This window comes from Ctenopharyngodon idella, chromosome 5 (assembly GCF_019924925.1).
Source record: "Ctenopharyngodon idella isolate HZGC_01 chromosome 5, HZGC01, whole genome shotgun sequence".
Taxonomy (NCBI): domain Eukaryota; kingdom Metazoa; phylum Chordata; class Actinopteri; order Cypriniformes; family Xenocyprididae; genus Ctenopharyngodon; species Ctenopharyngodon idella.
In genome coordinates this window covers 29,056,422-29,081,529 of record NC_067224.1, presented here as the reverse complement: position 1 = coordinate 29,081,529, position 25,108 = coordinate 29,056,422, and the positions used below count along the sequence as shown (strand labels likewise).

At 36.5% G+C, this 25,108-nt stretch overlaps 1 protein-coding gene across 1 annotated transcript in view; it reads left to right on the top strand.

Annotated features, from left to right (window-relative positions):
• Positions 1-25,108, top strand: part of si:dkey-61l1.4 (collagen alpha-2(I) chain) — a 43,634-nt gene that overhangs the window by 11,577 nt on the left and 6,949 nt on the right. The window contains exons 2-41 of the mRNA XM_051895491.1: positions 2,505-2,685; positions 3,674-3,832; positions 4,331-4,523; positions 5,048-5,176; positions 5,710-5,844; positions 12,059-12,691; positions 14,860-14,904; positions 14,988-15,107; positions 17,115-17,153; positions 17,247-17,300; positions 17,515-17,568; positions 17,971-18,078; positions 18,943-18,996; positions 19,105-19,158; positions 19,334-19,378; positions 19,529-19,582; positions 19,699-19,743; positions 19,926-19,979; positions 20,122-20,166; positions 20,268-20,321; positions 20,430-20,474; positions 20,591-20,644; positions 21,097-21,141; positions 21,257-21,310; positions 21,414-21,521; positions 21,714-21,767; positions 21,984-22,037; positions 22,221-22,265; positions 22,345-22,398; positions 22,562-22,606; positions 23,289-23,342; positions 23,567-23,620; positions 23,733-23,786; positions 23,889-23,942; positions 24,035-24,088; positions 24,195-24,239; positions 24,347-24,391; positions 24,647-24,754; positions 24,873-24,926; positions 25,008-25,061. Of these exons, the coding sequence (XP_051751451.1) occupies positions 2,505-2,685; positions 3,674-3,832; positions 4,331-4,523; positions 5,048-5,176; positions 5,710-5,844; positions 12,059-12,691; positions 14,860-14,904; positions 14,988-15,107; positions 17,115-17,153; positions 17,247-17,300; positions 17,515-17,568; positions 17,971-18,078; positions 18,943-18,996; positions 19,105-19,158; positions 19,334-19,378; positions 19,529-19,582; positions 19,699-19,743; positions 19,926-19,979; positions 20,122-20,166; positions 20,268-20,321; positions 20,430-20,474; positions 20,591-20,644; positions 21,097-21,141; positions 21,257-21,310; positions 21,414-21,521; positions 21,714-21,767; positions 21,984-22,037; positions 22,221-22,265; positions 22,345-22,398; positions 22,562-22,606; positions 23,289-23,342; positions 23,567-23,620; positions 23,733-23,786; positions 23,889-23,942; positions 24,035-24,088; positions 24,195-24,239; positions 24,347-24,391; positions 24,647-24,754; positions 24,873-24,926; positions 25,008-25,061 (3,389 nt within the window). The remainder of the gene's footprint in view (positions 1-2,504; positions 2,686-3,673; positions 3,833-4,330; positions 4,524-5,047; positions 5,177-5,709; positions 5,845-12,058; positions 12,692-14,859; positions 14,905-14,987; positions 15,108-17,114; positions 17,154-17,246; positions 17,301-17,514; positions 17,569-17,970; positions 18,079-18,942; positions 18,997-19,104; positions 19,159-19,333; positions 19,379-19,528; positions 19,583-19,698; positions 19,744-19,925; positions 19,980-20,121; positions 20,167-20,267; positions 20,322-20,429; positions 20,475-20,590; positions 20,645-21,096; positions 21,142-21,256; positions 21,311-21,413; positions 21,522-21,713; positions 21,768-21,983; positions 22,038-22,220; positions 22,266-22,344; positions 22,399-22,561; positions 22,607-23,288; positions 23,343-23,566; positions 23,621-23,732; positions 23,787-23,888; positions 23,943-24,034; positions 24,089-24,194; positions 24,240-24,346; positions 24,392-24,646; positions 24,755-24,872; positions 24,927-25,007; positions 25,062-25,108) is intronic.

Below are 25,108 nucleotides of genomic sequence, written 5' to 3'. Positions count from 1 at the left end.
ATAGATCGACAGTACTGTGGTGGTGATTCATAATCAGATATTAATACCTAAAATTTTAATTTGTTTGGTGTCTTTGATGCTGAATTGGTTCTGTGAAAATAAAATGCAACATCAATGTCAATGTCATCAACATTTCTTTTTTCTTTTTTTTTAATGTTTCTGTATTATTATATATTTAAAACGTTATATTTTATAATATTATTTCTGCCAGCATTCCTGTGTAATACATTATGCTGCCTTTGTGCAGCTTTAAACATATATAAATGCAACTGTGATTATACAATAGCAAAAAGAATTTGGACGTTTAAGACACTTAAAAATGTCAGATTTTCTTTGCATAAGAAACTAAATATCAAGTTGCATCTGCATACAAATAACGTGAGACCCTTTCTCAGAGCTAACTTCACTTTTCTAAGTCATTTATTTTTGACCAACTAGTCCCAAAGTCATTTTATTGGATGTATGTCAGTTCACACAGGTGTCGTTCATCACATTTACTATGAACATGTTCTGCTAACATTTGACAACCAGATAGTGTCAGAATGCTTTTTGTCTTAAGATTGAGCAATACATATATATTGTTTTATCATTTTAAATGTAATAACCTTCTTTTTTGAAGGATGTTATTCTTCAAATGTGTGTCAACACTATCTTTCTGTCAAATAAAGGTTAGTTTATGCAATGACATTTATGCATCTTGGATGGATTTTCATGTCAGAAATATCATATATATCAGATTCGAACCTGGACGCCGGATCCCTGTCGGGTAATATCCAATTTTGTCTGGTATACAAAAATATATTTCAGTTTTCTATCAGCCTGAGAGTTTGGCTGAGAAAGCCAGATAACAGCAGAAGCAGGAGGCAAAGTGATGATAAAAAGAGCAGAGATTATTGAATAATTTTTGTTACGTATATTTCAATGCTCAGACTTTGTCTGAATGTTTTAATGCTCAGATTTTGTCTGACCAGTACAAATCCAACAAGTGTTATTATACCACAGCATGGAAACAATGGAACATTACTGCCACACAACATCGTCCTGTGACGCTAAAAACCTTGAAATGGAGACATTCTTTTATCTCTAACTTATCTCTAACATAATTAAATAATAAATCAAATGACTATATAAATGATTATAAAATTAAGTACACAACACAGATGTATGGTTGCTCTCCTAAAGTAACACACACAGAGGTTGCTATTCAGTATACTTAGATCCTTCAATCTTTAAGTTTGACTTAAGTGTCCAAATACTTTTAGAGTCACTGTGCTTAGGCCACATCAGATGCAGCTTCTTATGCAGCTTCTGAAACACCTTTGCAGTGTAAAATAAAATAAGTTGCGTGACCCTTGCGGTGTGTGTGGCTAAACATGTATTCTGGTTAAGTGTGCTTGTGGTATGTAGAGAATGATGGCATGTACACCTTTCATCAGGTTATCAGCGAGTGCTCATGTGTGACTGGAGTCTGCTGCTTATGGTCACGCTGCTTGCAGGACTATGAGTGACGACTGAAGCCTGAATGTGAGCGTAAAAAGCCCTTTTCACCACCATGAATGAAACAAGAGAAGTCGGCCACAGCTAAAGAGGAAATACTCCTAACGGAAATCTCTAATCCGGTTGTAAGGTCCATGTATCATGTCTTTGCTTAGCTTTGCCATATATGGGCTATTGGGATTTGTGTTTATGTAGAGGTTAAGTATACAGTGAGTTATTTCAGAATTTTTTTCAACATCCATGGAAATGAGCCGTGTCCTTTTTTTATTTTATTTTTTTTATTATTATTATTCTTCCTTGAGATTTCTGCTTGAATAGCGGGAACAACTGTGAGTCTGATGTCCAATGAAAACGGAAACATTGCATCATAAAATTACCATCTTGCTTTCTTGATGTGGATTTTGTCTGTCCAAGACCTTTTTTTTTGGTTTGGAAGGATGACCTTCCATTGTTAGATATACTTAAGGGGGAAGGGAAAAAGAAGAAGTGGAGTCTTGTAGGGTTTCCTTGGCCATGTTGTGCGGAGGAGGTATGGAAAGTTAATCAAAGACTTGCTCTCTCCACCCTTGATGTCCTAGGAGGATCAGGTGGGGAAAAATGCAGCCCTCCACGGGAATGCTTCACCCCAGAATCATCCATCAGCAATGGTCCTGACTGCGTTTGTGCACGATGGGGTAGGGTCATTTGTGGATAGCGTTTTGAAGGGGAAAGTCATTTTACATAAGCCCTGGAGATTTGGACAGTTTGAGACTTGCCCTTTTCTCATAATAGGCTAAAACAATTCAGCTAGAATGTGAATAAAGCAATGACTCAACATCTGAATGTCCCGCTATTCTCTCATTATTTTTCACTAATAAATGCCATCTCATGAACATGAATGAATTGCTACTTGATTTAAGTCATTTGTTTCTGTGCAGGTCATGTCTTTAAGGGCCTTTTCCTTTTCTGTTTTGAGAACAGCTTAGCTTATCCATGTAAACCTTGTTTCTTGTCTTGTGTTTTTACAGAGGGGTTCAACACACATCTGAATCTCTTCACACAAAGGGTGGATTTACTTGAGCAGCTCTCAGGCTTAGTAGCAACCAGCAGGAACGTGACCCTTTATGAGGAGGACCAGGGGTGTCCAGTGCTGGACATTGGCCTGTATTCCACACTCACTATGCCCACCCAGGAAGCATTTGGATCAAGGTTTGACATTTATCTATTTGTTTTTGTTTATTTATTTAAAAATAAAAAAATAAGATTTTTTACTTTTTGGCAGTTTATGAAAATTTTTATTTTTTTTTACATTACAGTATTGATTTTTTTTTTTTTTTTTTTTCTTCTTCTTTTTCATTAATCTACACTACAGTTGAATTGTTTGGGGTCAGTATTTTTAGAAATTGCTACTTTCAGCAATGATGCATTAAACTGATCAAAAGTGACAGTAATGACATTTGCATTGTTACAAAAAATTCTTTCAAATAAATGCTGTTCTTTTAACATTTCTGTTCATCAAAGAATCCTGAAAAAAGCATCACAGTATACTATTAAGCAGCACAACTGTTTTAAACTGTGTAATAATAAATGTTTCTTGAGCACCAAATCAGCATATTAGAATGATTTCTGAAGGATCATGTGATACTGAAGACTGGAGTTATGGCTGTTGAAATCACTAGGAATAAATCACATTTTAAAATATGTGACCGTAGACCACAAAACCAGTCATAAGTCGCACAGGTATATTTGTAGCAATAGCCAACAATACATTGTATGGGTCAAAATTATTGATTTTTATTTTATGCCAAAAATCATTAGGATATTAAGTAAAGATCATGTTCCATGAAGATTTTTTGTAAATTTCCTACCGTAAATATATCAAAAATGTATTTTTGTGAGTGGATATGCGTTGCTAAGAACTTCATTTGATTGTCTCAAAATTTAGATTTTTTTTTTCAGATTCCAGATTTTCATATATCATATATTAAAATTTAATTGTAGTAATATTTCACAGTATTACTGTTTTACTGTATTTTTAATCAAATAAATGCAGGCTTTGTGAGCATAAGACAAAACCATTTAAAAAATCCTACTGATCCCAAACTTTTAAATGGAAGTGTATGTTTTTAAGTTCTTTCAATTCTAATGAAATCGTTTCAGTCTTGATCCATAAAGTGTCCATGTGTGTTCATATCAGCTTTGCAGATGAATTCAGCGTGCTGATTCAAGTGCGGAGCTCTCAGGATGTGGACCGAAGTTTGTTGACTTTGCTGAACTTCTATAATCACATTTTACTCCAGATCCGTATAGGCCCACACAGCATCACCTTCATCACCACACAGCAGCGTGACTATGAGTACAAACACCATTTAACACATGATGCTAATCATTAAAGGGATAGTTCACCCAAAAATGAAAATTCGCTGTTAATTTTCTCACCCTCAGGCCATCTAAGATGTAAGTGACTTTTTTTTTTCTTCAGTAGAACAGTAAAGAAGATTTTTAGCTGAAAACATGGTCCTCTGTGATTCATTTAATGGAAGTCAATGGGTGCCGTCAGTGGTTTTGTCTGCATACTATATGTTTTTTTTTGTTTTGTTTTTTGAATCTCAAAGTGATGGCACCTATTGACTTCCATTATATGAATCACAGGACCACAGTTTCAGATAAAAATCTTCTTTACTGTTCTACTGAAGAAAAAAAATTACCTACATCTGGGGTGGCCTGAGAGTGAGTAAATTAACAGCAAATTTTCATTTTTGGGTAAACTATCCCTTTAAGCTTTCACAACACTTTAATAACCTTGTTCTTATAATAATGTATTTGAAACTCAGGTGTTTTTCTCTGGCTTCAGGTTTTCAGTGTCGGGACTGTCTGATTCGCAGTGGCACTGGATCTCAGTTGGCGTTGCATTCGAATGGCTGGCTGTGTATGTGGATTGTGTGCTGGTGGAGAAAGTGAGCTGGATGTACCCTTACATGGGCATCACTACAGATGGCCTGCTGATGGTGGGCGGCATCCTGGAGGGGTTTGAGACACCCTTTGAGGTATTCTTCATTTGTCATTTGCAAGAAGAGTATGGAAAGTGGAAAGACAGGTACACATAACTATAAGTCAATGTCAAGAACTATAAGACATTAGGAAAGGCTGGTTGCTTGGGCAGCCAGCCTTTCCTAATGTCATTGATTAAAGACTCTAAATATGTCGTATTACAGTACAGTGGTTTAGAAGAATGTTTATTGAAGAAACTAGAGCTATCCTGCTAATGTAACACTAGCAATGCGTCATGGGAAACATGCCTGGCTGCCACACCAATTTGCTTTCTTGCTGTGAAAACCATCATCTCAATGACTTTAACTTAAAAATGAATGGTCAAACAGCATGCCAGGAGTTACAATGAGGTTTTATCATGGCGACTGTAATATCAAGTTCACAATTCATCCTAAATCAATGAGGCATGTGAGTGAACGTTTGACCAACACTCTTGTGAATCAATGCTCAAATAATGGGTTGTAATATAGATGATGTCATAGCTCAGATTTGTCTTTGACGTCTGTGTCTTTCTTCACAGGGAGAGCTGAGACAGATGACCTTCATAATGGGAGATGCAAATGCTGCCAAGGATCATTGTGCTCCTCATCAGCATATGTGTGAGCCGTTGAAAGGACACAGCTTTCTTGAGACAGAAAGTAGCACTAAGGTACAGTTGTGGACTTGAATATGGTCCTTTTTTCACCATGTTCTTTAAGCTGATGTCTTTTTTTTAGTTAACTAAAATATGACAAGAAAAAAACAACATCACCAAGATACTAACAATGCACTGACCATTTGAAATGATTGAATTCTTTCTCGATTTTTCTCCTTCAAAACATTGTTAATCATAGTCAATATTGTTAGAGATAAATGTAAAATGTTTGAATATTTGGTTTAATTTTGCTTTTAGTAAAATTGTAATTTTAGTTTTTTTTTCTAAACTGCTTTCTAAGTTGACAAAAATAATGAATTTAACATGAAAAATAATGACTAAATCTAAAGCTAATTTTTATTAAAAAGGGGGGAAAAACAGTAAAAATTAATACTGGTCCTATGCAAATATTTTATTTTATTTTATTTCGATTGAATTTGATGCTGTTGGAACAGAAATTACACACTTTACCTTTAATTCTGGTAAAATCTTCTTCATTTCCACTGAAAGTAACGTATTTTAGTGACATCTTGTTTTCCTCTATTCAGAGCCCTTTGTCATCCTCAACCGGCTCAACAGTAGACAGAACTTTCTCATCAGATCCCTCTACTGGCACTGACGATACTGCCAATACTCTTTCAGTTCTAGAGTTCAGGCCTGAACCCAGAGAATCGCATGTCATGGTAAGAGACATCCCAATGTTAGTTAGAGATCCGTTTACAAGCAATATGTTTATGAATTATAGCATAAAAGCTCAGATAAACACAGCCACGGTGAGTAATTATGCAGCTATGAATAGACAAAGCCTGAGTACAATATGGGAAGAATGAACCTCAGCTCGAGAAGAGAGATGGATGACTTTAAAAGTCAGGAAATTGAATAAATGAGAAAGAAAGGATCACTCAGGCTTCTCATTTGTCCTCATAAAGCTGTTGCTGTATTTTCCTACACGGAGAGGGTGATGATGAATTATCCTCATGGGAACTGTCTCGTTTCAGCATGGTGCTGTAACAGAGAAGAGCTGTGTTGAGATGGTGGGCCATTTTTGATAAACGCCCCGTCTGGGAGAGTAAGACTGGGTAGCCTGAGAGCTCGCTGGTGTACTCCAGGAACGGCTCCAAAGCTTGCACATCGCCTGGAAAGTCATTAGACACCTTATTTGCTTTTGCACTGTAGGACATACTTTTAGAAGTTTACCGGGCTTATGTTTTACATACTGTACATTTATGATTTGATTGTTAAAGACTGCACCTCACAAGCTTGGGTTTATGATTGAACCTGCAGTATTTTGCTTGACACTGCCTGCATATTAGTTGGCTGTGAGTGTGCCGCGTCTTTACATAATGTTGTCTGTTATCAGCTGAATAGAGTCTAATACACTACTGTACAAAACTGCCAAATTTGACAAAATAGCCTCCTCCCCTAAACGCCAGGTAATGTGCTGAAGTGTGACAGATATAATCCTAGAATGAATTTTTTTTTTTTTTTTTTTTTACTTGATCATTCCTGTATGGAGTAATTATAGATGAGGCAGAGGAACTGTGGGAGTTCTGTTCTCCACATGTCCGTTAGCACAGCATGGAAATGTTCCTGGAAATGTTTGTCTGTCATCCATTTATATATCTGGCCTCATAAATTTCAGATGTATTATTACTATCTCTGCACTGTAATTTAGAGCACCCTTCTGAATCTTAAAGGGTTAGTTTACCCAAAAATGAAAATTCTGTCATTAATTACTCACCCTCGTGTCATTCCACATCCATAAGACCTTTGTTCATCTTTGGAACACAAATTAAGATCTTTTTGATGAAGTTTGAGAGGTTTCTGTCCCTCCATTTTTTTTTCTGTCCCATCCAGATTTTCATTTTTGGATGAACTAACCCTTAAAATAAGTCATAAAGTAGATATAAAGTTAGAAAAAGTGTGAAGTTCTTTTTTTAACATTTCAGTCTGCGATATTCTCATGGTTTCATTTAAAAATGTATTCAATTTACATAAACGCACATACAGTGGGGTCCAAAAGTCCACAATAAATTCTAAAATCCATAATATAAATTAAACCTAATAATAAGCTGATAGATTCATAAAATCTTAGACATTTGAACCACACATGTGCACACTGAATATGTTAAATGAAAAGACCATCTCCCATCCTTTCTTGTGGTTTCTGCTGCTTGATTAATTAGGCTATGTGGAATCATTGCTTCCAACACCCACCACCAGTGAAATTGTGAAAACCTCAGAGTCAGGGTCCCACAGGAAAGTCAGACAGCAGAGTTTTCATCTGTGATTGATCTCCTTGAGTTACCTCTGTAACCATGGCAGCCATTACCACTAATCCTCTCTGTTTTAATGACCTTGTGGTCAAGCAGCATCCCACTGCTTTGATTCTGAGAGCTGGAGGTCTGCTTAAAAACTTGCTTTGAATCAAACTAACCCCATCAAGTTTATTTCTGGAACAAGTTGTCATTTCCAATTGATGGTTCATCAGTGCTTTCATAAATCTGTCTCTTCTCTGCTGCCTTTTTTGTGTGTCAGTCTCAGCAGGCTTTAGTTGTCTGAATGTGTTTTTGATTTGTCACGGTTCAGCAGTGCTGAAGAAATCCGTTGTGTTTATAAGAAATCTAAAGTAGCTTCTAATTTGGTTCTAAAACTGACTTTATCTGATATGAAGTTTCTAAACATGTCATCTTTGCCTTTCTTATCTATCAAACTAATAAGCTTTAAAAATGATTTTAAAAAAGTGCCATGAATGTAGTCCATATATGGTATATTCCAAGTCCTTTGTTTGAGGAAAACACAGAAATTTGTCCATTGGTAATCTTCTCCAACATAGCTCTCAAATGTCATTCATGTTCACATATAATATGGCATGTCAAAGGCTTGACTTCAATAATGCCAAACGTCATTGGTTCTTGTGTCTTATAACCAATTTGCATATTTAAAATTGGCTACGTTAGATTTGACAGCTACAGCGGAGTAGATTTTAGCTTTCTGTTAGTCATAGGAGACTTAAAATATAGCACATGTGTCATACGGAGCAATTTTATGATAGTTTTATGGTGTGTTTTTGTCATTTTTGTACAACCTTTGCTCACCATTGACATTTGTTGTATGGAGAATAGCAGCACGAACATTCTGCTAAATATCTCCTTTTGTGTTCCATGGAAGAAGACATTAATGATAGAATTTTCATTCTTGAAAGTTTCTTTCAATTTAACTAAAGCAGCTTCCACCTTAAAAGCCACCAGTTTCATCCCATTTTCTTTAAATTGAAGCCAATATTACTACATACACTAACATTCAAAAACATTTGAAAAAATCGTACTAATCCCAAACAATTAAACGGTAGTATATGCTCTCCATCACCCTGAAAACGACCTAATAGCCCATTTTCTTCTGCAGACATAATTCAAATGGGACACTACAAGTGGCTATTGCACATTTTATTTGGGTGCTGTTCATCTTAATGGCTGCCTGAAGGTTTTGTTGGCTTGAGTGTGTGATGCCTGGGCACAGCTCCTGTGTCTGGGAGGTTCTCTCTCTGGGAGGGCACTTGGAGAAAGCCTGCACTGTCTGGGAGCTTTAGCAGGGATATAGAGACTGTGTTGCAGTGTGTATCTCCAGCAATCATGGTGTGCTGTGGCTGTATGGGATGTTACCTTGTACTAGATCTCCTTCTGCTTGGATTGCATGTGGAATTGCATGTGGAGGGCAAATGGAAAGCCATGGTATGAAACAAATACATGTCTTTCCTTTGAATTGTGCTTAATTTCATTATTCATTATTAGATGGTCTGATTTTGTTTGGATGTTTAGTGCAAACCATGTAAACCATGATACTTTGAGTATTTTTATATTAAAAATTTTGGTAACACTTTAGTTAAAGCTTTTATGTATAATGCATTATAAAGGTATTCATAATGTACTTTATAATGCATTATATCTTTTCAAATCATTTAAAATGCATTAAAATATCTGCAGATTCCTTGTTACACCTGAAATTGTTGTTTGTCATGTGTTTTAAAGCATTATACTTTATAATACTTATGTTAAAAGTATTATAACTGTCATTACAATTATTCATGAGACCATACAATGCATTACAAGGTATAATTAATACATTAAAATACTTTTATTGTGCATTATATATAAAGGCTTTAAGTAAAGTGTTACCAAATTTTTTGTATGATGTTTTTATCTAATTATACATCTGTCTGCTTATTTAATTCTAAAGACAGAATATGCAAATGTATAATATCAGACTGTATTGTTTGAGCTTAGACGGCTCTTGTATGAGCTGACGCGTCTACACATAGCTTTGGTAGGAGTGGGTTTAAATCTCTTTGTCCAACCGTTACATAAATCAACAATGGAGACCTTCCCATGAACATGTTCACTTGCTGAACAGGGCTAAACTAAGAGGGTAAATGGGCTGGAAACTACAGGTTGAGTGGAAGTTTTAGGAGATGGTTAGACACCAATAAAATTGGAGGTCAACAACATGTTAAGTGGGCGTTTATTGTTTTGGTTCATGATTATCTGATTGACCTGAGGTGCTGAGGTCATTGGTAGCCAAGTAAACTGTATGTTCTATAGTTGTTTTCTTCTTTACCAATTGCATCCTGATTTCCTTTCTGATGATTCACAAAAATGTTTTGATGGGAGTGTCAGATTAACCAAGCTGGGTCCTTCAACAAATGACCTGCAAGGATTTCCCTCATACCTGTGTCTTAACTTTTGATTTATGGCGTCTCTTCTCATTTACTGTTGGGTCAGCAGTGATGAACACTGATAATATCCTGCTCGGGGCCTTGGGTTCCAAGCTATGACGTTGTACTTCATCATTTTCCAGTCTCTGTGAAACATTTCTTTATAGCGGTAAACCTCCAGACTGAGTTAGTAGTTATGATCTTCTCACTGGCAGATGCTTCATATGATATTGTGTCTCAGTCACTTTCAGTTTTAAGTCTTTTGGTTTGATTTAATTTTATTGTCAAATACTATACAAAGCCAATGAAAACACATCTAACCAGAAGTACCATAATTAGATTGCATATAAATAAATGATGGTAAAATACAAATGACAGAGTAGGGCAAATGGTCATTCTAATGCCGAAAGTGTGGTATAGCACAAAATATGGTTCAAAACAATGGCATTTAGAAAGTATTTGGATGATTTTGGACTCATAAATGTTTTAATTTCATTACATTAGGAATATCAAACCAAGTGACATCTGTAAATGATGCTGAAGCTTTTCTCAGAGCTAGCATTACTTTTGTGATTATGTGAGTTTCTTAGTTTCTGTTCAAAAGTATATTTCATATAGTTTGACAACCAAAATATCTTTTATCTTAATTTTAAACAGTGCTCCTGTAGTTTGAAACCTTACAAACTTATTTTTGTGAAATGCTTTGATTGGAAAGTGTGTTTGCACTATATTGTGTATATATACACTACCTGGACAAAAAATATATATATATTTTGGATCGTTATTGCTGTGATTTATTATGTTTCTAGCATGTTATATGTTTGGGAACAGTTCTTCTAACCCGAACTGATTTTCATTTCTTAAACAACCATGTAGGAAGACACATCATGGCCATATTCCAGGATGACAATGTCAAGATTTATCAGGCTCACATTGTGAAAGAAAGGTTGGGAGGGAGCATGAAGAATAATTTTCACACATGAATTGGCACCTCTGAGTCCAGACCTTAAATTCATTGAAAGTCTTTGGGATGTGCTGGAGGAGACTTTACAGAGTGCTCACCTCTTGCACTGTCAATACAAGATCTTGACCAAAAATTTATGTGATTCTCGATGGAAATAAATGTTGTGATGAAATTACCTTTCAAAAGTTTGGGGTCAGCAAGTAGAGTATATAAAATGTATTTGTTTTTTTAGAGGGGGTAGCACCTTTTGGTGTTTTGTTGTAGAAACTATTCATTTAAATCTTTTAACATGGAATTTGCACATTTGTTACCATTTGAATTATCTACATTAGTAGCTCACTTCCTCTCAAACATCCCATTGGCCTATCTTCAGAACAAAGTGTAATTGTGTCTTGTAGCATCTGGTTCTGCTCCAGCTTCTCTCACAGGAGTTGTTCCAGTGTTCGGTACAGTTCTAGCCAAAGATGTAACCTGTAGCACTGAGGAAGGTAAAACAATTATTTGGGGAGCTGTGTCACCCTTGAGAGGATCAAGTGTCCCTCTCATCTGAGGCAGCCGCCTTACAGTGTTAAGTGCCTGACTGCTCTTTCTCTGTAGCTTATTGTTAGAGAAAGAGAGGAGGACAGTGGGATGGAGCCTCTGGGTCTCTGAGCTCAGAATCACATGTAGGCCATGTCCCTTATCGTAATTGATCATCTTTTCGCTTGGTGCAATATTCACTTAATTTTCATGGTACCTCATTTAGTGATCATCTGGCACTTGGTTTCCTGGTTTGAAAAGAAAACGTAGAAAGTGTGCTCAACTCCACCATGTCCTGTTGTATGCTCAGTTAAAATGCTGTTCTCCATAATTAGAATAACTGCTGCCATAATCAATATACAATGTACACAAATATCTCTTTTAAGTGGATTTTGTTTTTTCATCTGCTGTCTGTTGACAGTTGGTGCAAATAATGATTGCACTATTACTAAGTAGTACTGACTTTAGTGAATAAGCTGCAAACATGTTTGTGCTGAAAGGAATGACAATGAATTGATTTAAATACCCACAGTGCAACACTACACCCGGTTAAACTAGATTGCAGATGATTAATGAGTACAACAGGTTTTTGTGCTGAAATGTTTAATGGATTAGTCCCTTAGTGTTTTGCTAAAGTGTCTTGTATGCCATGCAAAAATGTCCTCACAGTCTATATCTCTTGTATTATTTTGTTCTCTTCCAGAACTCCAGTGTCTCTTCTCGGAATGAAGATCTTCATAGTAAATGGAACACTTCGTCTTATTCGAACAGAACTTCAAAGCATGCAGCTCGTGGCTTTGTAGTGGTGGATGAGTCTGACCGACTCACGTCTTCCGCCATTAGCACACATAGCAGGTATAAGGACACCATTGACAAAAAGTTTCAGTCCACCACCTTCAAATCATCAGACGAGAACTTCACCTCTCAAAAAATAAAAACGGATTTGGGTGAAGGCCGTCTGGAAAGGCTCCCTTTGAAGCCCTCTGGGGACACCGCTGACCTGGATTCTATTTTGAATGTAAAGACATCAGTCGGTCATAAGGTTCTTGTCAGGCCTACAGTCCATCCTGAGTTAAACCAGCTGACTGAAGAAGGTTTCTTACTTCCTTCAAAGAGCTTATCTGGGTACTCCAGTAAAGTAGTTAAACAGCCTTTGGTTGACGTTCACTCAAAAAAAGGGTATAAAATGCTAATAGGCAGTGGACAAGCTGACTACAAGCACTCAAGCAAGGAACGAGTTGCACTTAAACACGGTGATGTTATATTAGGCATGGATGAAAGGAGATACAGGCTCCTCAGTGGACCTCCAGGGCCTGTTGGACCACCAGGGAAAAGAGTGAGTTACCATAACTAAAATCCTGATGAAATGAGGTGAAATCACATGCTCTCAGGGCATTTTCTTCCTGTAAAATGTGCCAAATTGGAAATCTGAATCCAAAAAACTTCTTTCACATGGTGGCTGAATAGATTAAACTTGTTTCTATGAATGGTATCATTTGTATCTATGTAATAGAAACAATCTTATGTTTATTATATTGGTGAACCTCTTTTCAGATGTAAATATTAAAGGGATAATGTATAGAAATAATTAAAGCTGCAGTCCGTAACTTTTTTTTGGTTAAAAATTATCCAAAATCAATTTTTGTACATAACTAGCCAGTGTTCCCTACCTTAGCCTGATTCACAACGGTAGGCTAGTAACATGTAATAATGTGTTCTAATTCGAGTGGTACTGGTAGGTTTCCGTGGGAAATTGGAGCATGCCGCGTTCGTCTTTGCGTCATTACGTTACGTCTGTTTACATAAAGCTAGTAGGCTATGTGAGGATGCTGCAGGTGGCAGATCATTTATAGCCTTTTCTCACAGCCGCTGCAATAATTAAACTTATTTTGATGGCGGATTCTATGTTATGACAAATGGACAATTAGAGATTAGACATTAGACTGTACAGAAACTGAAATCTACAGGTAACGCTAATACACACTACATACACATAGTCACGCAGTATTGATGTTGTTAACATTAACAATTTGAGAACAAAGTATAATGATAATTATTAGCATGGTTTGATGTGACATGAGCTAAGCGATCGTTAGATTTAATCTCCATTGGTAGCGTGATTTATTGTAATTCTTTTTTTTCTCAGTTGGTCAGAAGAAAATGGCGGATTTGTTCCTTACTTCTTCAGATGACATTTTCCGGTGAAAATTCTTATTTTGGTCATACTTCCAAGACTACAATCTGTGTTTCTAAAGTACAGTATTCACACCGATGTGGTGACTGACAGCAAACATTAGATTCATCCGCGCTGAGGAGTGCCGATACACAACCCACGTAAAGATGATAATTCCACAAATAACTGCAATTGCAGGTTTCAAACAGAGATGGCGACAAAGAGGCAAAACTTACAGACTGCAGCTTTAAATTTAAATTAATTAAATGAGTTAATTTAACAGTTGGAATTATTTTATGATTTTACCAGTATATTCTTGAAAATAGTACATTAGAATGTGCAAAACATATGGTCGAGCAATAAGATGAACACTGCAACAAAATGACAGTACCCTAATATCATTACTGAAGTCCTCTAAGATCATTTTCACTACAATTGATAACTGAGACACAAGATGGCACAATTGCATCGGGAAATGTTTCACACTTATGCAAAATTCCAGATTGTGCCTATTCCTATTGAAATTACTGGATTTTCGATTTTTGCGTTAAATATGACTAAATGTGATTGACCAATCAGAATCAAGTATTCCAGTATGGACAATAGTCTTGGCAGTAAAATGTTGGCTAAAAGAGTAGTTGCTAAGACATATAGTGTGTATTAAAAAAAGTTAATAAACTATTTTGGAATTTACTGTAGCTGTAGGTTGCAAAAACAGCCAATGTTTGTTGTATGAGCTAGAAACAGACTTGTTATGAACTAAAGTTACATTAAATTGCTAGTATGAAAACTAATTGTTCATATTTTGGAATACGTTATTGTGAAAGCTGAATGTTATATAATCATTCCCTCTTTTAATGGAGTTTAGTGGAACATTCATTTGATTATGATTCACATCTGTAACTATACATGCCCTTTTCTGAATTGAAACCTTCTTGCATGAAACCAAAATATCAGGCCTGCAGTTCTTTGAGTTCTAAATCTGCACTTTGCATAAGGTTTGAGGTCTGGCAGCACTCTACGTATTGGCATGTCCAAGAGTGTCACATTACGTAATATACATAAGATTAAAAAGGGCATGGACCTATAAATATTAATTAACTCATGGAGTCTTATGGATTCACAAAATCTTTTGCTTCTGCTGTGTTGTGATTTCCATGCTTGAAAATGAAAAGCAATCCTCTATAAACTTAGCATGATGGTTGATGACAGTAACCTTGCACTTTTCTGTGGTAGAATGCTTTGATAAATGCCAAAGTCCCAGAAAGTTAATTCTGCTTTATATGTACTTGGACTTCATATGTCTGAGATTGCTGTTTTTGTTTGCACAGGGGTGTGCAGGTAAAAGGGGCTATATTGGATACAAAGGTGATAAGGTGAGGAAAAACACTTCTTCACATACAACTCATTGCAGTGTGTTGTGAAGATGACACTGATTTGCACTTGTATGTCCTAACAGGGCTCTCAAGGAGTCAGAGGAATAGATGGGTCAAGAGGCATACCAGGACCCCCAGGTCCACCGGGACTCCCAGCCCTCTATCTTTGGAGGAACACAGAGGAAGAATGGGCTGCATTCAGGGTAGGCCTCAACAGTCTGACTAGCCATGAAAATTAGTAAAGATATAACAAAAATTCAATGTACCACAGTTTAAATGCCTTGTACTAAAATATTGAAGCTGAATTAGATGAATATAGATATTGGTCGATTATACTGCCCTTCCTTACCAAAGTTGAACATGGTGCAGTGAGCCACCGCCCTGTGTCTTTCAAAGCTGTTGGATGACCCATTCTTTCTGTGTTCCTGCCAGACCTTGTATTCTATCTATTTGTGACTGTCTATTTTTGAGCATATGTTTAAGTGTAATTGTAAAACCACAGGTTTGACCTCCCTGTAGATTCTCATAACTCGAAACTGTTGTGAATATCCGCTTGTGATTGTGCAGCGGCAACTTGGCATTATGTAATGTTTTTTTTTTTTTTTTTTTTCAAATGTTTTTTTTCCTCATCATTTGGCAGAATCTTGGATTATGATGGATGAGTTTAGTTCTTCAAAGAGGAGTCATGTGTGTATATTGAGCCACGGGTGGTAGGTGAGGGAGTTGTACCTTCTGAAAGAGTGAGACTTTATGCACATTCTAAGATACTGCTGCTTTAGACCATCTTTTTGTGATTTGTGTTTTTGGGTGTTTCATGTTTTTTTTGTTTTTTTTATTAAACATTGTTTCTGTGCTCCCCCATTCTGGTTTTAGGTTTCACCATTTTAAATAGCTTCACATGAGTGATGATTTTAGTTGATTGATTTATTTATATGAAAAAGTAATTACTGTATGTGATTTTTTTTTTTTTTTTTTTTTTTTTTTAGTAAATTGATAATTGTGGCAGTTTTATATAAGTGCTTCAATATGGAAGATCAGATTTCATATGGTGTAATGTATAATTTGGCTATTATTTCGGAAAATGAAGTCAATTTCTTTTGTACATGTTTTTGGCAGAAAATATTAGCCCAGTTTTCCATATAAATCTTCACTATATTTATGTCATGTTTTAATAATTAAATAAATGTTTAAATATTTTGTTGGCTTTTTTTCTCAGATTTTTGATGATCAGTGATAATTTCTTGGGGAAAAAAAGGCCAAAAATATTTAAAGTTGGTTAGTTAGTTTAGTTTAGGTCATTACATTATTACAATGTCTAAATGTTCACTGTACACTGTAGGTTTTTGATGGTCATCTAGGCAAGTGCACTGGGAGGTCCGATTCCCCAGCTTCTCTTAAACTCACCTTCTCGGGACCAGCAGTTAGCTGAATCCCTGCCCTGGTGGTGCCAAGTTGAGCATGTGCCAAGACAAATGTTGTATAAAGCGGAGGCGGCCAGGGTGATTTAATAACAGTGTGACAGAGACTGTGTGTCTATGTGGGTTCGAGGCCTCAGCTTTTCCAGCCCACACTGTAGAGACAGCGTACACTGTCCTTCAGTTCTTCTCCTCTATTTGAACAGGAGCGATGCCTTTCAACACTCCCTGGTTTGTTTTCTCATTGAGATGAATTGAAACATACAGGCATTAAGTGTTATAAGAGCTTATATTGAGGATTTGTTGTTGAGCAGAGTTTTTTTTTTTCTCTTGGTGCTGGTCAGGTACAGCGTTTCTCATCACTTCTCGTATGCAGTCTGAATTGTATTTATGCATTCATGCAGATGCTGGGTCCAAAACCGCTTGCTTGTTTGCTCATTTAATATTCACTACATAGTGAATGCCACATGTGAGTGTAAATGAGTGAATTGAGACAGCTAAAACACTCCAATAGATTAAAAATAATAATAACAAATGAAATTAAATGCACAATTTGGAGTTTGCTTTTTAAATTTTTCAGTGTTCATTTTAATTTTAGTATTTTATATACGTTTCTTTTTTTTATGTTTCTGTTTAGCTTTAAGATTTTAGATTTGTTTTTATGTTTTCAGTTTTATTTCAATTAACAAAAACAGTTTTATAGATTTACTTTACTAGTTAACAATAACAACACTGTCTTGAACTCAACCAAAGCTCTGATAAAGTGCTCATTGATTCATCTGTTTGTTTTTTTAGAGAACATCTTATTATCAGTTGCTGGCAGCTGGATGGCCTGTAAGTATTTGAAATTGGAATAAATGAGCAAACATCATTATGATATAGAACATGGTCTCTCTAACTAAATCCTTTCCCTCTGATGTCCTGCAGAGAGAGAGGGGACACCCTGGACCAATGGGTGAGACAGGGAGACCTGGTTTACCTGTGAGTAAACGCAATCAAACACACAGAGCATTGGCAATGAAGACTGAACTGTTACAGTACACATTACTTGGCTGTGTTGCAGAGTATGAAAGGATATTACACAGACCACCAACTATTTTGAGGGTCATTGTGCATCTTTGACTAGTACTGTTTACTGTAAGAATATTCCATGTTGGAATAGAGAGTACTGTGATTAATTGTTGTATTTCTGAAGGGATTACCTGGAGACCCAGGCCAGACAGGACCACCAGGCCGCAGAGGCGACATGGTAACTATTTCTAACTAGTACAATATCTTTGCTTTCGTGCTTGTATGTATGTATGTATGTATGTATGTATGTATGTATCTATATGTTCAGAACAGCAGTGAGAGTTCTATAGTATCCTCAACATATCTTCCTAATATTTTTGTGGAAACCATAATAAAAAAAAATTTTTTTTTTAAATGAATAGAAAGTTCAAAGGAACAGTATTTATTTAAAACAGAATTTGTTTGTTATAATGTAATAGTCTTATCTTCCTTATCTTCCATCATGTTTCCTTGTAGAATAGTAATTTAATTTCTTACTAATGTCATGTAAAAATCTTACCGACGCCAAACCTTTGAACGTTAGTGTAGAATTATGCAAAGCATCTACAGGGTTGAGTTACAAACAAGCACTTTATAATAGGGTGGCATGGGACCAAAGGGTGTTCGAGGGCGAGCAGGGACTCAAGGAAGAGATGGAGGGAACGGGCCAGATGGGGTGCCAGGATTTCCAGGGGTTCCTGGCCTACAGGTGAGACTGAGGGCATGGTATGTCAACAGTATAGTCTTTGTAGTGTTTGTAAAAGTTCCAAACCAATAAAACTTTCGTTCATCTTCGGAACACAAATGAAAATCTTTTTGATGAAATCTGAGAGCTTTCTGTCCCTAGAAAGCTACGCAACTGACATTTTGATGCTCCAGGAAGTTCATAAAGTGATCGTAAAACTAATCCATATGAATTGAGTGTTTTAGTCCAAATTTTCTGAAGAGACACGATCGCTTTATATGATGAACAGATTGGATTTAGTCTTTAATTCACATATAAACTTTTATCAACTCAGTTGTGGTAAACGGAAACTCAAGCATGTTTGTTTGACACGTGCAAGAACCAATGAGGTTCATTCTTGTGTGTTGAGCAGCACGTTTGAGCTTCCACAAGAGGTTTGTTCTCTGAACAAGCAGGTTCAGCTGAGCTTCTGTTTATGTTTGCTGATCAGTGTTTACATATGTGACTAAAAGCCTAAATTAAATTGTTCGTCATATAAAACGATTGAGTCCCTTAGACTAAATTTAGGCTAAACCACATATGGGTTTGTTTTACAATCACTTTATGAACTTTTTGAAGCATCAAAGTTTCAATTGTGTAGGTTGTCTATGGAGGGACAGAAAGCTCTCAGATTTCATCAAAAATATCTTCATTTGTGTTCTGAAGATGAACGAAAGTCTTACAGGTTTGAAACGACATGAGGGTGAGTAATTAATGACAGGATTTTCATTTTTGGGAAAACTATCCCTTTAATGCTTTTGGATAGATTCTGTAAAGCTATAAATTGTGAAACATATGTACTTAAATTGCGGAAAACCAAATGCAGTATATTTCTGGTTGTGGGTCAAGGGTCCTCGTGGTTACAAAGGTGAAACAGCGCCCCCTGGTGACAAAGGAGATGAGGTACAACATGAGAATGCATGATATTCTGAAATACACTCCCCTGTAACTGTCTCATACAGGAATTTATAATATACCTATATACATAAAGCAGTTTTCATCCATGAGTAGGGTTTTCCTGGCGCTCCTGGCCCCAGAGGAGACAAAGGACAGGCTGGCCAAAAGGTAAGAAAAGCCTGAAAATATTTATAATATTTTTAATTTGTGTGGACTGTGTGTAAAATATACAAATTCAATACCTATTCTGCCCCCTAGTGGATCAGAAGGGGGCACTAACAATGAAAGACGCGCTACGCTTTTGTTATTTTCATTTTTGGGTGTTAATTTTTTATATTTAAAGGGCTCAAAAGGAGAAATTGGGTTTATTGGATTTTCTGGTCCCCCAGTGAGTAAATAATACACCCTCACCACCCAACACACATTCTTTATTCTTGTACTGCTTGTTACAAATGTTATTACTACTAACTGATGTCAATATTCTTAAATACATTTCTTATATTGTAGTAAATATTGTTTTTTCTTTGTTTTTGTTTAGGGATCTGTTGGTTTACAAGGTGTTGAAGGGATTCCTGGACCACCCGGTTCTAAAGTGAGTTAATTATAATAATTTATTTCAATGAATATTGAATAATAATAATAATAATAATAACTCACAATTAATTTTTTTAATTGTTATTGACCATATAAACCATTTTATTTTCTTAGGGGGATCCAGGAAATGATGGAAAACGTGGTCCTCCAGGGACAGTGGTGAGTCATAAATAATCTGTTTGTAACTTCAAGAAAGAATCACTGTTCCCAAATGTTAGATCAAACATAATTCAAAGAAAAAGATTTCAAATTGTCACAAGTGCCTTAACAGGAATCACCCTTATCCGGCTATTTATGGATACTACCTAATAATGCTCAGTTATGTGTTTGTGTCTTGCCAGGGAGCACCAGGTGCTACAGGATTCGTTGGTGCACAAGGTGTCAATGGCTCAGAAGTAAGTGATTGAGATGAGACTTGCTTACTGAATTGTAGTACAAACTATTAAAGTAAGGCAACTATATCTGACTATGTCACCTACAAATATTGAAATCTGTTTGAAAGCTGTTCATAAGCCCGAAACACTTTTACTGTTACAGGGGGACATGGGACCTGCTGGCCCTGTGGGGCGGAAGGGGCCTCAGGTATACTGACATTGTATTGTGTCTTTGCTTCATGAATCCTGTTCTTACAGAGTGGTCAGAGGCTGAAATAAAATTAAACTTGTTCTGACTGTTCCTCTTAGGGGCCTAGAGGGATCGAGGGAGATAGAGGTCCACCTGGTCATCCAGGATCACAGGTCAATTTCACCATGCAGACTAGCAATGCTATTAAAGTAGAAAAAACATAAAAATGGGTCTATTGTGACATTTAACATCATTGTGGATGTTTTTTTTTTCCCCCACAGGGACTTTCAGGTCAGGATGGTCCACAGGGTCTCAAAGGTGACAAAGTAAGTTTGTGTGCATGTAAATGGGAACTCGTTAGTACAAACATGATCTGTCATGTACAATGACATGTTGTGTTTATGAAATGAATGCTTTAGATGTTTTTTTTGTTTGTGGACAGGGACCAGATGGCCCAGCGGGTAACAGAGGGCTACAAGGCATTGAAGGGCCCATGGTGAGTCCGTTTCTCATATACTAAATGTAAGCTATAGGAAAAAGCTTAACTTGTATGACAGACCTTCAGCAACCATTATAACACATTTCATGCACTGTATATGTATTGTATACATTATAATTCTGAGTAACATACTGGAGATATACATTTGGAATGAATCAAGTCACTTTGGCTTTAAAATGCCAAAATATTTCACCCAGCCATATTGCAATCTTAGTGGCTGTTGTGCTCTGGCAGGCTAGAAACATGCTTTCCATGCAGATGCCTTGAAAAAGAAAAACTGAAACCATGTTTTGGGAATACATAATATAATTGGGCTCTTTCTAGTGTTTTTGTCTGATGATATTTATGAGAAATAGCCTAGAATGCAAAAAAGGCTTTCAAATAGGAGTCAGTGATTACTTATTCATTTTCCACATTTTGTAATTTAATTAGTTAATTAATTTTTTTAGGGTATGACTGGACATCCAGGTCCAAAAGGCTTTCCAGGTGTCACAGTAAGATATCTGATTCAAATCTCACTGTATGTTTTTTTGACATTATAGTAAATATTAGTAAATATATGTTCTTTTTTATCATGTATCACTTCATTAATTAGTGCCTCTGATTTAGGGCAATAGGGGCCCGGATGGAGAAAAGGGTGACGGAGGACCCAAGGGGAACAAAGTAACCACCAGCAGCACAATACATTCAAAAGTTATAAAGATTTAAACACATACTTGAAGGATTCATAAAATGTCCAATTTATGATTGTACTGTATGTCTTTAGGGACCACAAGGAGCAACAGGGATCATGGGTCCTCAGGGAGAGAGGGGCCAATCAGGCCTCCCGGGCTTACCTGGTGTCAAAGGTCAGCCAGGTGCTCCAGGTATCCAGGTATACAATTGAAACTTTTGAATACAAAAGAGACTTCCCTATAACATGCCTTACTTCATGCAATGGTGAAACAAGCAGATAGACTCATGGGCAGAACTAAAGCATTACAGGCATAATATTTGACAACTGAGGTTCAAAAGAAGATTTCTTGGCAAATAACATTGTTTTTCTCTCACGCTTTTCCCCCCAAAGGGTATAGATGGTGAAGTGGGTCCTCAGGGAATGCTTGGGAAAGAGGGTCAAAAGGTCAGAGTGGTTTATGACTTTCAGGTGGAGCTATTGCATCAAAAAACACATTCTCATAGCTCACCCTTTTACATCAACCGAACTGTGATCTCTCAAATGAGAGCTCCTCTTAAAACACAATGTTGCCCAAAGGCCCTTTCATTGTGTCATATTAATACATGCACCTAGGTCAATAACCTTTTTTCTTTTCTTTTTTTTTTTCTTTTTGAAATGTAGGGCAGTAGGGGTGAACCTGGTGGTAATGGAAGAACAGGACCCATAGGATCCAGAGTAAATTTACTATTTGTTTCATATAAAATCTGATATATTATAAACAGTTTTGGTCTCTGATTTATTCATATGTTTTGTCTTATGGTAAAGTTAGATATTAAATGTTGTGTATTATAAATAAGCAAGATTTAAAGAAATCGTTCTGTATCATTTGATCACATTCACCTATGTTATTATTATCAGGGTCGAGCTGGCCAACATGGTCCCCCTGGTATACCTGGAATAGTGGTAAGGGAACTGAATGAGAAAAAGGAGTCAAGATGTATACTTTTCATATAGATCATATATACTTTCGCTATTTTTGCAGGGTTTACAAGGTCCAGTTGGTGCTGAGGGACCAGAAGGAAAGCCTGGTACACAGGTTCCCATTTCATACATTTTAATATCAAGTTTTTTTTTTTTTTCATAGTGCTTTATCATATATGAATCTTTGCTTTACCATTACAGCACAGTAAGACATCAAAATTTTGATTATTAATTTTTTTTTTTCTTTGCTGATTTTCTGTATCTGATTTTCCTTGCAGGGTGTTTCTGGTTCTGTCGGAAGCCCAGGGGATAAAGGACCTGTTGTATGTTTCTTATCATCAACTAAAAATATTCTATGAATTTTAGCCAATATAGCAAACTGCTGCTATAATAAAAGCTTATTGTAAAGACCAGTCAATAATATTAACAGATGGTCGATACAGGCATGTCAAGGTCAGACTGGCCTAAAAAAGGTTAAAAGATCAGAAACTATGAAACTTAACAAGGTCGTAAACAAGTCTGTTGGGTTGATCTCTGTTTCAGCATGACAGCAAGAGTGGAAACATGTTTTGTAAGTCATGGTGTTAAACTGGTATATTAGAGACCAAGAGTGAAAATTTTAAATTTTATATATCATTAAAAATTATATTGTTTGCATAACAATTTGAGTGAAAAAATTGAACTGAATAAGTAGCATGAATTTCAGCATTTATTTTAGCTTTATTGTCAGCGGCACACAAGCTGCATGAACAAGTTTGTGTAAAATGTGATAATCATGTGATCCAGCAAGATTTGAGAATGATCCAAAGATCATTTTGTGCTTCTGTGGAAGAAAGAACATTTTAATCTGAAAAGAGTTAACAGGGTCAATGCCACAAATTTGATTAGTAACCTAGAAATAGTGCAGAATCCTACATAATTTTATTAATTTTCCACCACACGATATTCAGTGTGGACTTTTTTTATGGCATATATCATATTCTCTGTATTCTTTGTCATCTGAAGGGCCTGAGGGGTGTGATTGGAGAGCCAGGAAAACAAGGCCCTCCAGGCTCACAGGTAAGCATAACGACAGGACAAACTGATAAAGATCATTGCAAGGACCATTAAAAGTTTTCACAGAGTAGACAAACTCTAAATAAATGGTAAAATATTGTTCATGTTTCATATTCTTTTCCATCACAGAATTTGAAATTCAGAACTATTTTTATTCTTTAACTCATCACTACTGAAAACACAAGTTACTGTTTTCATTATCAGCTCATGGTTTCTCCTCTCATTAGGGCCCACTTGGACGACCAGGCCAAGATGGCATCCAAGGCCCTCCTGGTGAGAAGGTAAGCCTCTCAGTGCTTGATATTGAACAATAATAATGTAAATAATATACAGTATGTACACAGTGTGTGTAAATAATACACATGTATCATTAAGGTGTGTATTTGTTATCAGGGCTTTACTGGAAAACCAGGCATTGCAGGTGCTCAGGGGCCTGTAGGCATGTATGTAAGTAGCACTATCCTGTATAAACCAGTCTGCACTGGCATAAAATTCATGATCTGTTTTTTGTAGCAGGGATTTGGTAATACATGCTGTTCTTGCTCTCAGGGTTATCCGGGAGCCACTGGCCTTCGTGGACGGCCAGGTCACATAGGAGAGAGGGTTAGAATTCTCAGCTGTAAATATTTTACAATGAATATTTCTCTGATTATTCTGGATGTTGTATCATGTATTGTGTGAATGTGCAACTGCAGGGTGAACCTGGCATCAGTGGACCTCTTGGTTCACCAGGGCAGAGAGGGCCATCAGTAAGTTAAATTTTATGTCAGCTGATAAGTATCATTAATGTTATGACATCTTGGTCACTTCTTCTCTTCTTCTCTAAAACAATTGTTACCATGTTAACCTTCGAAGGGTTTACCAGGCCCGCCTGGTGAGAGGGGCCCACGTGGACCACCGGTAAATTGACTTCCCCATTACAGAGATTAGATGTATTTTTAAACTTATATAGCACTGTTTTTATATTCAGAGAGGTTATCTTTATTTGTTTCATACATTTTTTTTAGGGTCGTCAAGGGGAAACAGGACCTGCTGGTTTGCAAGGAGTGCCTGTATGTAGCCCTCAGTTTGAAGCATACAATTAGATTTTTCAGAAGCAGAAATTTAAAAAATGTTTTTATTAAAAGTACAGTAAATAAAGTGTGTGTGTATGTTTCATGAATCATGAGCTCCAAATTAGAATGATTCTGAAGTATATATACAGTTATTTTAAAGTGTAATATTTCACAATATTTCTGTTTTTATATATAGTGTTGTAAATTAATTAGTGTGTGTGTGTGTGTGTGTTTATAAATTTGTCAATTCAGGGGCCCTCAGGACTGCCAGGGACTGAAGGTGTAACTGGAAAGCAAGGCCCCCCAGGGAGCCAGGGGCCTCAGGGGCCACAGGGAAAACAAGGACCAACTGGATTGCCAGTGAGTGGGTACCCCTCATTTTGATTGGATTTTTAGGATAGGTTTGAAAGAATTTTAAGACGATGTGGAAATTCTGAGCTTGTATCTGAGATTCTGATCATATTCTGCTATTCTTCAGGGCTCACCGGGAACAAGTGGAATGGTTGGTCAAGCAGGAGAGAAAGGAGAGAAGGTACTGTAAGCATTTCAGTTTCCTAAAACAAGTTACATAACACATAGGATTAAGCATTTACTTTATGATGCTCTCCTTTAGGGATTGCTAGGACCTTCTGGTGACCCTGGGTCTTTTGGATTAGATGGACCACAGGTCAGTTCATTTCAGAGATGTTCATGAGTCTTTTATCTGGAGTCGGA